A 15836-nucleotide genomic window follows, 5' to 3' on the forward strand; every position below is an offset into this window, starting at 1 on the left:
AAAGGGCTTTACCCATGATGGACTCAGCTGTATCCACTACATTTGTAGGATTTTCCATTCTAGGGCTTTGGTGTTTCCATACCAGGCCATGATGTATCCAGTCAGTATACTCTCCACCACACATCTATAGTTAAAGTTTTAGATGACATGTCGAATCTTCGCTAATTCCGAAGGAAGTAGAGGTGCTGCCATGCTTTCTTTGTGATGGTACTTGTGTGTTTGATCCAGGACAGATGCTCTGAAATAATAACACTGAGGAATTTAAAGATGTTGACCCTCACCACATCTGATCCCCTGATGAGAACTAGCTCCTGAATCTCCAGTCTCCTCCTCCTGAAGTCAACAGTCATTGGTCTTGCTGACAATGAGTGAGAAGTTGTTGTGGCACCACTTAGCCAGGTTTTCAATCTCCCTTCGGTATGCTGATTCATCACCACCTTTGAATCAGCCAATGAGAGTGGTGTCGTCTGCAAACTTAAATATGACATTGGAGCTTTGATTTGCCTCACAGTCATAAGTGTAAAGTGAGTACAGCATGGGCTAAGCATATAGTTTGTGGTGCACCTGTGCTGATGGAGGTTGTGGAGGAGATGTTGTTGCCAACAGGAAATGACTGAGGTCTGCAAGTGAGAGAATCAAGGATCCATCTGTACAAGCAGGTATTGAGGCCAAGGTCTTAAAGTTGATTGATTAGTTTTGAGAGGACAATAATATTGAATGCTGAGCTGTAGTCACTGAAGAGCATCCTGATGTAGAGTATGCATCTTCACTGTCCAGATGTTCTGGGATTGAGCGAAGAGCCAATGGAATGTCATCTTCTGTAGATCTGTTGTTGCGGCAGGCAAATTGGAGCGAATCCAAATCACTTTCATCCACTGTGACGAAGTGCATTGAGAGGCTAGTGATGAAATATATCAACTCCTGCCTGGAAAGTCAATTATAATAATCAAAAAGAGCAGGAGACCACAGAACAGATCCTTGCGGATCACCGCTAGTCACTGAACTCCAGGCAGATTACGCTCCATCTACTACCACGTTCTGCCTTCTATAAGCAAGCTAGCCCTGAATGCATGCAATCAAATTTCTGTGGATCCATGCCTACTGACTTTCCGAATGAGTTACGATGGAGAACCTCGTCAAATGCCTTACCCAAACCTATACATACTATATCCACTGCTCTGGCTTCATTGACATGCTTTGTCAATGGTAAGCAATGGTGTCAGGAGGGTTTTGATATATGCACAGATATTTCAAAAGAAGTAGAGCCTGTTGAGAACACTACTGAAAAAGTTTCTTGAATTTTGGCTTATGAACATACAATTAAAAATCAAAGGCAAGGAAGTTATATGCATAAGAGATTCTGCAGAGGTTGGAAATCTGGAGCATCACACACAAAATGCTGGAGGAACTCAGCAAATCAGGTAGTATCTATACTTTATACCTTATACTTTACTTTATACTTTATTGTTGCCAAACAGTTGATACTAGAATGTACAATCATCATAGCGATATTTCATTCTGCGCTTCCCGCTCCCTGGATTACAAATATCAAATATTAAAAATAGTAAAGATTAGTAAATATTAAATTATAAATCATAAATAGAAAATAGAAAAATGGAAAGTAAGGTAGTGCAAAAAAAACGAGAGGCAGGTCCAGATATTTGGAGGGTACGGCCCAGATCCGGGTCAGGGCCGTTCAGCAGTCTTATCACAGTTGGAAAGAAGCTGTTACCAAATCTGGCCATACGAGTCTTCAAGCTCCTGAGCCTTCTCTCGGAGGAAAGAGGGACGAAAAGTGTGTTTGCTGGGTGGGTCGTGTCCTTGATTATCCGGGCAGCGCTGCTCCGACAGCGTGCAGTGTAAAGTGAGTCCAAGGTCGGAAGATTGGTTTCTGTGATGTGCTGCGCCGTATTCACAATCTTCTGCAGTTTCTTTCGGTCTTGGACAGGATAACTTCCATACCAGGTTGTGATGCACCCTAGAAGAATGCTTTCCATTGTGCATCTATAAAAATTAATGAGGGTTTTAGGGGACAGGCCAAATTTCTTTAGTTTTCTCAGGAAGTAAAGGAGCTGGTGGGCCTTCTTGGCAGTGAACTCTGCTTGGTTGGACCAAGTCAGGTCAATTGTGATATTGACCCTGAGGAACTTAAAGCTTTTGACCTGTTCCACTTGTGCACCACCGATGTAAATTGGGTCGTGCGACCCGCTACTCCTTCTGAAGTCAACAACCAATTCCTTCGTCTTGCTGACGTTGAGGGATAGGTTATTGTCTTCACACCATGCCACCAGGTTCTTAATTTCCTCTCTGTACTCAAACTCATCATTACCTGAGATATGGCCTACAATTGCTGTGTCATCAGCAAACTTATATATTGAGTTCGATGGAAACCTGGCTACACGTTCATGGGTGTACAGTGAGAACAGCAGGGGGCTGAGTACACAGCATTGTGGGGCACCGGTGCTCAGAGTGATTGTAGAGGAGAGCTCGTCCCCTATTTTTATAGCCTGGGTCCTGTCTGTGAGGAAGTTGAAGATCCAGCTGCAGAAATGAGTGCTAAGGCCCAGGTTCCGGAGCTTAGGAATCAGTTTATTTGGAATGATGGTATTAAAGGCAGAGCTGTAGTCAATGAAAAGGAGCCTTACGTATGCGTCTTTATTCTCCAGGTGTTCTATGGAGGAATGTAGGGCCAGAGAGGTGGCATCTGCCATTGACCTGTTGCTCCGGTAGGCGAATTGCAAAGCGTCGAGGTTGACTGGTAGGCTGTGGTTGATGTGTGCCATAACCAATTGCTCGAAGCACTTCATAGCAATTGATGTCAGAGCCACAGGTCAATAGTCATTCAGACATGCCACCTTGCTCTTCTTTGGCACTGGGATTATCGTTGCTTTCTTAAAACATGAGGGGATCTTAGACTGAAGCAAGGAGCAGTTGAAGATGTCAGCAAACACTCCAGCTAGCTCGCTATAGAGGAGAATAAACAGTTACATTTTGGGCTAAGACCCTTCATCAGGAAGTTACATATTGAAAGTTTGGAGAACACCAATTAGATTTCCATGAGAGTATAATACTCAGATCCGGCTGGTTTCTAAGCCCTCCAAAAATTAAAAAAGAGATTGACCAGAAAAGCACCAAGGATGAGGGGTGTCAGTTCACAGAGAAAACTGAGAATTCGGGGTTGTTTTTGAAGGGAAGCTGAGGAGGAGATTTGGAAGAAATGTTTAAAATTAATATCAAAGTAGTCATCTTCATTATTAGATCTTTCAACAAGTGTGCAAAAAAAATGCAATTAGCCATTCTTTTTGTCAACCCACCGTGTTAAAGCTTTAAATAACCAATAGAAGCGTACCAACTATTATCCATCAAGTCTATTACTTACTCACCTTAATACTACCGCAATTAAGAAAGGAAGTCTCAAGTTTTGCTTTTGCAACTTACGAGATAGAAATTCCACAAACATTACTTCACATTTGCAGTGACTGAGGATAGACTCTCTCTGATATTGATATTGATTTATTTATAGGTCATATGTTTTATATCTATCTCCCTTGCTAAATAATTAAATATGAAATCCAGTGATCTTCATAGTTAATAATGTTCAATCCTTTAATAAATTCAAAATTCAAACATTTAGATAGACTGTGGCCCAACCAGTGTCAGTATTTGCTCTGTAGAAGAATAGATAATCTGAATCAAATTTCATATTTCAATTCTCATATCCCTTCAAATTTTCATTCCTTCTTTTAGATGCATAGCTTTTGCCCCAATGACTAACCTGAAAATTGAATTCACACTTCAGGTGTTGGTTAAGAACTTTTCTATTGTTCCCTGAACTGAATATCTTTGATTTTATCTGTAGCTGCTGCCTTCATTCTCAGAAGCACTAATCTACCATCTGTCTTGAGAACAATATAAGAATTAAGAGAGAGTGTAGTTCACGTGGCTCTCAGTACGTCTGCTCCATTATTCATAAATCATGGCTAATATCTTCCGAGCTTAGTTCCAGATCACTGTTTTCCTTTAATTCCCTTACAGATCAGCAATGTTACAATGAAACTGCTTCTACAGCTCAATGGACTAGAGACTTCCAAAGATTTACATCTCTCTAAGAAAACAACTTCACTTCTTCACTTACTGCAACACAAAATGAGGCTTTTCAGACAATCTGGTGCATGTCTGTACCCAAAACAGCATTCATATCATAGCCATTCCCCTCTACTTTGCTGGTAAACCGATCCTTCTCATATACCCATCAACTCACCTTTGACCTTTTTTTACTTCTAGGGTTATATACTATTAGGATTATTTACAATATCCAATAAGTCTACCTGAATGTGTTTGAGATGTTGAAGGAAATTGGAGCACTAGGGGAAAACCCCAGCCATCAAAGAAAATATGCAAACTTCACACACTATTCTGGTGGTCAGGATCAAACCAGGCTGCATCATTGTGCTGTCTTATTTCCTCCTCATCTCTACTTTGAATGAGCAACCCCTAATTCTGAAGCTAGTTCTAGATTTAGCCCCTGTATTTTGTCTGTTCAAAACAAAATACATTATTTAAGTCTTCCTTCGCATTTAAATTTACTTGTGCTCTTTTCAATGGTTTCAAGTGCTATCCCTGACATTCTGTAAACTTGAACCTTCTGTTTTTCCTTGGCATTACTTACTTTCAGTCAGGGCGTAAGTTTTTTGTAATGAAATATATTACTTATAGAATTCCCTCCCCACTTTTAAGGACATTATCCTAAAATTTTCAATGTTCCCAAATAGTTTGCAACTATTTTCCAATGGTAAGACAATTCCTTTATGGCAGCATCTATAAATATGAACAAAACTATGGTCAAATCAATGATATGCAGTGAAAAAATGTACCACCACAACAGAATCATGTTGGACTCCAACCCACTTCTGATCATTTTTTTAAAAAATGACCAATTTCTGGTTCGGTTTTAATCCAATTTGCTATATACTCTCATTCAATACCAGTTTGCCCTGTATAATATTTCTCTAAGTAATACCCCATGAAGGCCATTCCTAAATGGTTATATACATATACACTGCATCTAGATAATTTCTCCCTTCTACCACAACTGTCCATATGAACCTGCCATTGATGCCATTTTGCTCATTTGGGAAAATACTACCATCTTCCCCTCCTCAAGCAACTAACCTATCATTATTCAATTAGCACTGGCTTTCTTTTGAAAAACAAGTACACTTTTATTTTAATATCACCAGGATATGTTATGAAATTTATTAACTTTGCAGCAGTAATACAATGCATTAAATGATAAATGTAGGTAAAAATCTGAATTACAGTAAGTATATATAAGTATATTAAATAAAGTTAAAATGAGAAGTGCAAAAACAGAAATAAATTTTAAAAATGTAGGGAGGTAGTGTTCATGAGTTCAATGTCCATTTAGAAATCAGATGGCAGAGAGGAAGGAGCTGTTCCTGAATCGCTGAGTGTGTGCCTTCAGGCTCCTGTACCCCTTTCCTGATGGTAACACTGAGAAGGGGGCACATTCTTGGGGGGGGGGGTGGTGGAGGTCCCTAATAATGGACGCCACCTTCCTGAGCCATCGCTCTTTGAAGATGTCTTGGACACTATGGAGGGTAGTACCCATGATGGAACTGACTAATTTTACAAGTTTCTGCAACTTACTTCGATCCTGTGCAGTAGCCCTCCCCACACCATACCAGACGGTGATGCAGCCAGTCAGAATGTTCTCCAAAGTACATGTGTAGAAGTTTTTGAGTGTTTTAGGTGACAAACCAAATCTTTTCAAACTCCAAATGGAATACAGCCGCTGGACTGCCTTCTTTATAGCTGCATCAATATGTTGCAACCAGGTTAGATCCTCAGAGATACTGACACCCAGTAACTTGGAATTGCTCGTACTCTCCATTTCTGATCCCATCTTTCAGTCCTCTGACACATATCTGCAATCAACTGAGCAGAGCCTTGTTTCAAGCTTTACTGATTTAAACAAAGATGTTTGTAAAAATTTCAAATGATGCCCAATGAGGGAAATCTCTTACCAAAGTTAATGATCATATGACTTAAAGATTTTTTGTAAGTTCTTTAGGTGACATTTGTTTAATGGGATAGAATATTTCTAAAGCAACTAGAGAGCATCCTAAAAGACTTTGATGATAAAAATTAGACAAAGATGTCCATCAGCTTTAATGAACAGATCAAGACCTGAAGGAGGTTTAAGAGTAACAACAAGATATATTTCCACTTCCAGAGCTGATGGGGAAAATAAGATCTAATATGGCTTTCTTTCAACAGCTCCCAGAAGTGCAGCAATGCTATTATAGTGACCTTACCTCAAAAGACATATTTATTGCCCATCTATTGTAAAGGATGTTAGCGAAATATCCACCACACAGTTTCTTAAACTCTTAATACAAGTTTAACCCTTATTGAATTGAATTGACCTTATTACTTACATCCCTCATATACATGAGTAAAAATCTTTACGTCTGTCTAAATGTGCAATTTATGGTAATTTATAATAAATAATATGTATAACAGGACAGTCAATATACATAGAAATACAATGGCATCAGCATGAATTAATCAGTCTGATGGCCTGGTGGTAGAAGCTGTTCCGGAGCCTGTTGGTCCTTGCTTTTATGCTGCGGTACCATTTCCTGGATGGTCGCAGTTGGAACAGCTTGTGGTTGGGGTAACTCAGGTCTCCAATGATCCTTCGGGCCCTTTTTACACACCTGTCTTTGTAAATGTCCTGAATGGTGGGAAGTTCACATCTATTGATGCACTGGGCTGTCTGCACCACCCTCTGCAGAGTCCTGCGATTGAGGGAAGTACAATTTCCATACCAGGCGGTGATGCAGCCAGTCAGGATGCTCTCAATTGTGCCCCTATAGAAAGTTCTTAGGATTTGGGGGCCCATACCAAAATTCTTCAGCCACCTGAGGTGAAAGAGACGCTGTTGTGCCTTTTTCACCACACAGCCAGTATGTTCAAACCATGTGAGATCCTCATTGTTGTGGATGCCGAGAAACTTAAGGCTGTTCACCATCTCAACCCCAGATCCATTGATGTCAATAGGAGTTAACCTCTCTCTATTCCTCCTGTAATCCACAACCAGTTCCTTTGTTTTTGTGATATTGAGGGAGAGGTTGTTTTCTTGACACCACTGTGTTAGGGTGCTGACTTCTTCTCTGCAGGCTGCCTCAGTATTATTTGGACCATCAGAATACTTACTCCTTTGACAAAGCTTTCAATCAACACACAGTTACTACACTGATGACAAATATTTACCAGATACTAGAAATAATCTATTATTGCCTGTTTTTCAAAGGGGACTTTCACAGCATTCAGAGAGGCTGAACGATCAGAAGACTCTTACATACCTTTACACAATCCAGCAACTTCATAGAATCCAGGGTCACAGTGCTCCAGACAGCGGCCATTCTGCAGAACTCTGCTCTTATTCTTGCAGATCTCACAATGATCAGGAGACTGTGTACAGGTCAGGCAATCAGGATGGCACAAAACTATCAAGGAAGTAATGAAACAGAATCATGGATGTCCTGTAATGTGAAACTAATTATTTCCACAGACACTTCCATTTCTCCACTTATCCTTCAAACAATACTTAAAAATTGGATTTTTAACATTATTATTTCATGTATGTTCATAGTCTAAATGTAGTTTTTGATGAAGATTGTTAGTATTTTGAGAACATTATCCATGTATCTGCTTCAAGGAATTACCAGGAATTAATGTCAAGCAAAGTTAGCATTCCTGCTCTCTTAATCCCTACTCTACCCACCCCCTTCCCCTTCCCTGTTACTGGTGACTTTAAATCAATCTGATTCCTATAAATTTGGGATCATCAACCTGCAAGTTCAAAGGTGCTTAAACAGGAGTCAAGAGCAATGTCTGGACAGTAAGTGCAAAACTTAAACTAAGAGGCCTAAAACAACTTTGGACCAGGGAAAGTACTCTTTGCCAATTAGCAGCGGAAGGAGAGAATGCACATTTAACTGGGAGAGTTAAGAAGTTGTACTTTAAAAGGGAGGAGGTCAAAGAGTGAGGGAGTTGACTGCAGGAGCAGGAGCTTAATTAACTATGCAAAGGAACCATTTCTGTGGACTGGATGTGAGGTGCGATCTGTGAAAGATAAGCATGTGAATAGTGAGTATGAACAGCAGGGAAACTGGAGGGGAAAATCACTGAGGAGGATGGTGACTGTGTTGGCAAATCAGGACTGTCACCTTTCTCTTCACTCACACTCTTGTTGAGGTTTTGAAAAGCAAAACACCTCTCTGGTGCTTTCAACATCACTTAAATATCCATCAGTTGTGATGCACCTTGAAAAAAATATATGCAATTTTAATATGAATATTCAATGTTTTCCCTGAGACAGTTCCCCCTCCTGAAGAAATGAAGCAGCAACTGGAACAGTAGTTGGAGAAAGCCAATGGGATGGTATCTGCTGCCTGCAGCCTAGACTGGAATGATCCTGTCACCCAATTAGGTTCAAATTCCCTTTCTGCTATTTAACGTTTAGTATCCACAGGAAATTTAAGCATTTTTTCTCCCTAGAGCTCTTCTTCATTACTAGCAGAAAAGAAAGTGTTTTGTAATGGGAAGAAGGGAATTAATTCTAGAATTAAATGTAGGAGTGGCTTTTTGATAAATGTGTGTGGGTATATTGCTGTTATTAAGTGAAAAACTTACAACATTCATGTTCACTGTCAATTACAAATATGCATCAGTGGTAAAACTCAGCATCTTTCTTTCATGTCTTTTCTATACTTGAAGGGGAATGTTAGACTTCTCTCTCCTGCCCTATCTTCAAGCAAATATATTCCATAAACTACCAAGCACTCTGATCTTTGCTAGCCTGTAAATATTCCACTGTTATCACAAACCTGTTGTATTTATCTCTTCTTATACAGTCTAATGTTAACATTGACTTGTTCCATCTCCAGTTCTGTGAGTTTACAGATGGGTGGAGGGCCCTGAGGTGGGATCCACAGACGTTAACACAGGTGGGACAGGTGGTGCTTGACAAGGCAGATGGGTGTGTTGTTTACACCATTGTTGTTCCATCTGCTTTTTTTTTATCATTGTGAGGTCTCAAAGTATCCTCTTTTCTTTATTGAGCCAAGGATTCCCTAAAGGGATTTTACGCTTCTGAGACTTTCTAAATGCCTTGAAGTGTTTTCATGTAATTACAGGATGACAATCAGGAACAGATGTCACAAGTGTGGACATAAAAATGTAAGGCCACAACACGAAACTGATCTACATCAATGAGATTTAGTTGCATATGCACTGCACTCTGCAACTGCTTCACTTGAAGAAAGCACTTGGTTTTTACTTCCTTATCAGTGAGATACAATCTTCCAGAATCGGCTCATCAGACCTTGAACAGAAACAATAGTGGAACAACATAAGGAGCTGCCTGTGCACTGTTCCACACCACTTTACTTACAAAGGGAGAAATGAAGAAATCTCATGGGGAATTCAAGAAACTGTGTGTGTCAGCCAGCAGTAACAACTAGAACACTGAAATAAAAAATGCCGAGTTCTACACAATAAAGTAGAGGCATTGAAAAGACATGTTACATGTAGACTAGCCCCCTGTAATACAGAGCTAAACAAGAAAAATGCTCTTTTTTCTAGTACTGAAGTATGCAGGAAGAGATCAGTGCACAAGTAACAACAAAGTCCAGAATTCAAAGTTACTAATTAATTCTACAAAGAAACAACAAGAAATTAGAAAATTAACATATGAAAAGTAGAAAGTAGCTGTAAACCCTAATCTATAGTGGTATTCTTAACAAATCACACATTTACAATGGAGTCTCACTATATCAACCACCTGAATCGAGTGTTGTGCCTACAATGTTTTGTACAATAACATTTGGTAGGTGAGGCTCCAGTCAAACACAAATATGCAAGATAACAACAGGTTCTGCTAAATATTATTCTGTGCAGTCCCTGGAATTAATTCAACTGTGTTAACATTTCCAAATAGTTGATACTGTTGGTGGAATTAAATTGTGCAGGGTTTTCATCTGCTATAAGATTACAGTTCTGATCCAGCCTCTACACAGAGACACAAAACACAGATGAGGTGTGAGATGTAGGAATGCTGGGAGACCACCCATCTCCCTAATCAACATCAAGGTGCTGCTCCTTAGAGATTGTGCTAAGGAATTGCATCTACAGCTGGAAGACCTTCAGCTCATTCAGGAAAATGGGATGGTGATAGATAGGAGTTACAGGGAAATAGTCACCCATATAGCAGGAGGCAGGTAGCTGGGTGACTGCCAGGAGACGAAAAGGGAATAGGCAGCCAGTGTAGAGCACCCATGCAGCCGTTCCCCTCAACAATACGTACACCACATTGGATGCTGTTTGGGGGGGGGTGAATGACCCATCGGGGGAGGCCACAGTGACCGAGTCCCTGGCACTGAGTCTGGTTCTGTGGCACAGAAAGGAAGTGGGAAGAAGAGGAGTGCAGTAGTGACAGGGGATTCCATAGTTAGAGGAGCAGACAGCAGACTCTGTGCACGTGAAAGAGACATCAGGTTGCTACGCTGCCTCCCAAGTGCCAGGAGCAGGGATGTCACAGATAAAGTATACAGCATTCTAAAGGGGGAAGAGGTTATGGTACAAATTGGTACCAACCACATAGGTAGGAAATGGGAGTAGGTTATGAAGAGTGAATATAGGGAGTTAGATACAGCAGAAAGCTGAAAAACAGGATCTCCAGGCTAGTAATCACTGGATTGCTACCTGTGCCACGCGCCATGGAGGGTAAGAATAGGAGGACTTGGCAGATGGATGTGTGGCTGAGAAATTAGTGCAGGAGGGAGGGTATCAAATTTCTGGATCATTGGGATTTCTTCCGGAGAAGGTATGACTTGTACAAATAGAAAGGGTTACACTGAGCCGAGGGTCACCAATAGACACAGGCAGGTTTGCTAGAGCTTTTGGGAAGAGTTTAAACTAATTTGGCAGGGGACTGGGAACTGGAGTGACTAGGCTGAGGATGGATCAGTTGGCAAACAAGTAGATGCAGTATGTAGTGAGTGTGTGAGGAAGGAGAGGCAGATGATGGAGCAAACTTGATGTCAGTGGAATGAGTTGAAGTTTAACATGGGGGGAAAACATCCCGCATGAAAACAGGACTCAAGATGTTGTATTTCAATGCACACAGTATAAGGAATAAGGTAGGTAAACTTGTAGCACAATTAAAAGATTGTCAGGTATGACGATGTGGGCATCACAAGCTGAAGCAAGATCATAGTTGGGAGCATAATACCCGAGGATACACGTTACATCCAAAGGACAGGCAGGTAGGCAGAGGGCATGGGGTGGCTCAGCTGGTAAAAAAATAAAAACAAATTCTTAGAAAGAGGTGATATAGGATCGGAAGATGTGGAATCCTTGTAGGTAAAGTTAAGAAACTCCAAGGGTTAAAAGACCCCAATGGGAGTTACATACATGCCTCTGAACAGTACCCAGGATGAGAGATGCAAATTACAAGAGGAAATAGAAGTGGTATGTGAAAAGGGCAATGTTACAACAATCATGGGGGATTTCAATATGCGGATACATTGGGGAAGAGTAGGTTGGTGCTGGACCCCAAGAGAGGAAATTTGTAGAATCTGACGAGATAGCTTTTTGGATAGATTCTGGTATGGTTCTGGAGGACTGGAAAATTGCAAAAATCACTCTACTCTTTAAGAAGGAAGGGAAGGGCAGTAGTAAGGAAATAGGCCAGTTAGCCAGACTTCAGTGTTTTGGAAGTTGTTGAAATCCATTATTAAGGATGAGGTTTCAGGGTACTTGGAGGCACATGTTAAAATAGGCCAAAGGCTGAATATCTTCCTCAAGGGAAAATCTTGGCTGACAACCCTGTTGGAATTCTCTGAGGTAACAACAGGTGGCATACACAAAGGAGAGTCAATAGGTGTTGTTCACTTGGATTTTCAGATGGCCTTTTATCAAGGTGTCACACATGAGGCTACATAACAAGATAAGAGCCCATGGTATGACAGGAAAGATACTAACATAGTTAGAAGATTGGCTGTCTGGCAGGAGGCAAAAGGTAGAAATAAAGGGCACCTTTTCTGGTTGGCTGCCGGTGACTAGTGGTGTTGTGCAGGGATCAGTGCTGGGCCTGCTTCTTTCCACATTACGTGTCAATGATTTGGATGATGGAATTGATGGCTTTGTGGCTAAATTTGTGGACGATACGAAGACAGGTGGAGGGATAGGTAGTGTGGAGAAAGCAGGGAGTATGCAGAAGGACAGACAGTTTGGGAGAATGGGCAAAGAAGTAGCAGGTGGAATACTGTGTAGGGAAGTACATGGTCATGCACTTTGACATAAGGAATAAGGGCAAGAACTATTTTCTAAATGGAGAGAAAATTCAAAAATCAGAGACGCAAAGTGTCTTGGGAGTCCATGAGCAGGATTCTCTAAAGGGTAACTTGCAGACTGAGTCAGTGATAAGGAAGGCAAATGCAATGTTAGCACTCATTTCAAGAGGACTAGAATATAAGAGCAAGGATGTAATGCTGAGGTTTTATAAATTGTTGGTCAGACTGTACTTGGAGTATTATGAGCAGTTTTGGCTCCCTTATCTAAGTAATGATGTGCTGGAACTGGAGAAGGTCGAGAGGAGTTTAAAGCAAAGATGAGGAGAAATTTCTTTACCCAGAGGGTAGTGAACCTGTGGAATTCAGAGCCACAGACGGCTATGGAGGCCAAGTCATTGAGTATATTTAAAGTGGAGAATGATTGGCTCTTGATTAGACAAGTGTCTCAGGTTACAGGGAAAAGACAGGAAAATGGGGTTGAGAGGGATAATAAATCAGACACGATGGAATGGTGGAGCAGACTCGATGAGTCGAATGTCCTTATTTTTGCTCCTATGTCTTATGGACACATATAGATATGCACACGAGGACAAGCTTACACATATAGCCCTGTACTTATATAAATGCAAACGCATATCTGAACTCATGTTTACATTTGTACTAGCAGTATTCTTAATGAATATGAAGCGGATTTGTGATTATGTTCAAACAATGTGAAGGTCAAGCAGTTAGAGCTATAATCCGTGGCATACCTTTTGATATGCATAATTCAAAGATATACAATCTAAGATTCTCCCTACTCTGTTTATCTTCTGTCACTATTAATGGTTCCTCTGCCCGCTATCTTCCATACCTGGTTGGCAATCAGGACAGCATTCCCCATTCACTTTCACAGCAAGGCTACCAGCAGGACACAGAGGGCAGGAGCGCTTATAACAGGTCACCTGTGAATCTCGACATTCACATTCTTTACAAGGACCTTCATGCCATTTCTCTCCATTCTATTTAGTGAGAGATTTAAAAATATTGAATAAGTTAATAAAATGACTCTGGTCTAAACCGATCAGAGGTCAATGTGCACAAATCATAGACTGAGTAGGAGAAAGAATATTCCTGTAATTATATCTTCTATTGATAATTTTAAGCGATAGTATCCCATAATTTATTAAAATGGGAAACTAAAATAGTTACTATAAAATAGTGGTGCAATTATATTCACTGCTATGGAGAATTCTCTTGACAATTCCACTTTTACACACACTTGATTCACTTTCAAATTAGCAAAATCACAGACTACATTACACTGCATAAGATATTAAACTTTGTCATAGAAAACATCATTCAGGAGAACCTGCTCTTATTTGATATAGGGAAAGCAGGTGACTGATAGCTATGCAGACAGGCAGTATAAAGTGATACTAAAGTGCATTTTTAATGCAAAGACAGTAGTGATCAGAGAATTCAATCTCTGGAAAAGCAGTAAAGTTCAAAAAATACCAAATAATAATAAAGAAGTTGGCATTCATTCCAGCTTAGATTTCCTCTGATTGGTGAACCACCTGAGCTCACCTGGCCCATGGTTGAAAGCCTGGACTCTACTGGAGTGGATCTACCCTTCCTGCCCGATCAACAAAGCCCAGCACAAGGAACTGCTGATTGAAACCAACAGGTCCCAAAGGTTCCAAGTTCAAAATAAATATAGTATCAAAGTACATATATGTCACCATATGGTACCCTGAGACTGATGTTCTTGCAGGCATTAAGAGTAAATACAAAGAGGCACATAGAATCAATGAAAAACCGCACACGAGATGGACAAACAACTAATATGCAAAAGTGAAAAAACTGAGTAAATACAAAAATAAAATAATAATAATAATAAATAAATAGGCAATAAATATCGAAAACATGGGATGAAGTGTCCTTAAAAGTCAGTCTATAGATTGTGGGAACAGTTCACTGTTGGAGTGAATGAAGTTGAATGAAGTTGTCCCCTCTGTTTCAAGAGCCTGATGCTTGAGAGTTAATAATTGTTCCTGAACCTGCTGGTGTGAGTCCTGAGGCTCTTGTACCTTCTTCCTGCTGGCAGCAGTTTTGTTGGCCTAAAACACTTTTCTCCAAACTTACAGGATGTTGGAACCGTAATTGAGCCTAAATGCCCTTGAATAATTCTGACACTCACAAACAGTCAAGAATGCCTGTTTTTCTTTTTACAATCAAAGAAAATTAAAAACTGAAATATCTAAAAAAAAACAAAGAAGTTGAATAATATATTAAAATTAACTCAATTAAAAAAAAGCAAAATTACTTTCTATCTCCTCTGTTCCACCAGCAGCTATTTCGACACCAACAGAATCAACAAACTCATTCGTAAGGCCAGTGATGTTGTGGGGATGGAACTGGACTCTCTGACGGTGGTGTCTGAAAAGAGGATGCTGTCCAAGTTGCATGCCATCTTAGATAATGTCTCCCATCCACTACATAATGGACTGGTTGTGCACAGGAGTACATTCAGCCAGAGACTCATTCCACTGTGATGCAACACAGAGCGTCATAGGAAGTCATTCCTGCCTGTGGCCATCAAACTTTACAACTCCTCCCTTGGAGGGTCAGACACCCTGAGCCAATAGGCTGGTCCTGGACTTACTTCCTGGCATAATTTACATATTACTATTTAAATATTTATGGTTTTATCACTAATTATTTAAGGTGCAACTGTAACGAAAACCAATTTCCCTCGGGATCAATAAAGCATGATTATGACTATGACTATGATCCAATGGGAATGAATGGGTCTCTTGAACTTATATTAGATTTGTGCAGCCAAGTTGACAATCTACAGTACTGGGAAATCCTTTGAAGTCTGCAATCATTAACCTACTACCAGCACACACCCCTCCCCCACCACCGACCACACAACTCTGGACCCCGTGAAGAGTAGAGTGGTGAAATGTGTTTGGCGCAGAATCAATAACCAGCTGGCTTGAAGTTCAAGACTCCAGCCTTCACTTAGCAATTCCTGTTAAATATTCCCAGTGGAGCTGTGAGCTTCTATTCAGAAATCCCAAGCCACTACTAAAGTGGACTGGGTTTCTACCATTTACATTGCTCCTCACTCTTTGCATATCGTCCTCTCAGAGTTTCATTGCCTCCAACCTCACACGGGTGTCAGTGGGACTAAAGCCTATTCTACGTCTTCTTTCTGAGTTATACTTCGCTAAGGTACCAAAGAAGTCACAAAAGGAACTACCTACCTGCAGGTGTTTTTCACCTTTCAAATCTGAATGGTACATCTAACAAATGAAAAGAAATTGCTCATAAATGCTGCAAAAAAGTAATTTCTATATAAACATCTCTCCTGATGTCAATCTGGTTGGGCAGACAGCAGGATCTGCCCAGCTTTATTTCTATTGGAATTAATGTATAATAACAGGGATGAAGTAACAGGTT

The 15836-nt window shown here is 40.4% G+C and overlaps 1 protein-coding gene across 5 annotated transcripts in view; it reads right to left on the minus strand.

The window, feature by feature from the left end:
* Window positions 1-15836, minus strand: part of fras1 (Fraser extracellular matrix complex subunit 1) — a 594524-nt gene that overhangs the window by 333005 nt on the left and 245683 nt on the right. For 4 of the 5 annotated variants that reach the window (XM_063043540.1, XM_063043536.1, XM_063043541.1 and 1 more), the window contains exons 11-13: window positions 15641-15679; window positions 13240-13387; window positions 7392-7535 (exon numbers count right to left, since the gene is read on the minus strand). In XM_063043540.1, the coding sequence (XP_062899610.1) occupies window positions 7392-7535; window positions 13240-13387; window positions 15641-15679 (331 nt within the window). The remainder of the gene's footprint in view (window positions 1-7391; window positions 7536-13239; window positions 13388-15640; window positions 15680-15836) is intronic. The other variant, XM_063043539.1, reaches the window with a different exon arrangement.

This window comes from Mobula hypostoma, chromosome 3, assembly GCF_963921235.1.
Source record: "Mobula hypostoma chromosome 3, sMobHyp1.1, whole genome shotgun sequence".
Classification (NCBI taxonomy): Eukaryota; Metazoa; Chordata; class Chondrichthyes; order Myliobatiformes; family Myliobatidae; genus Mobula; species Mobula hypostoma.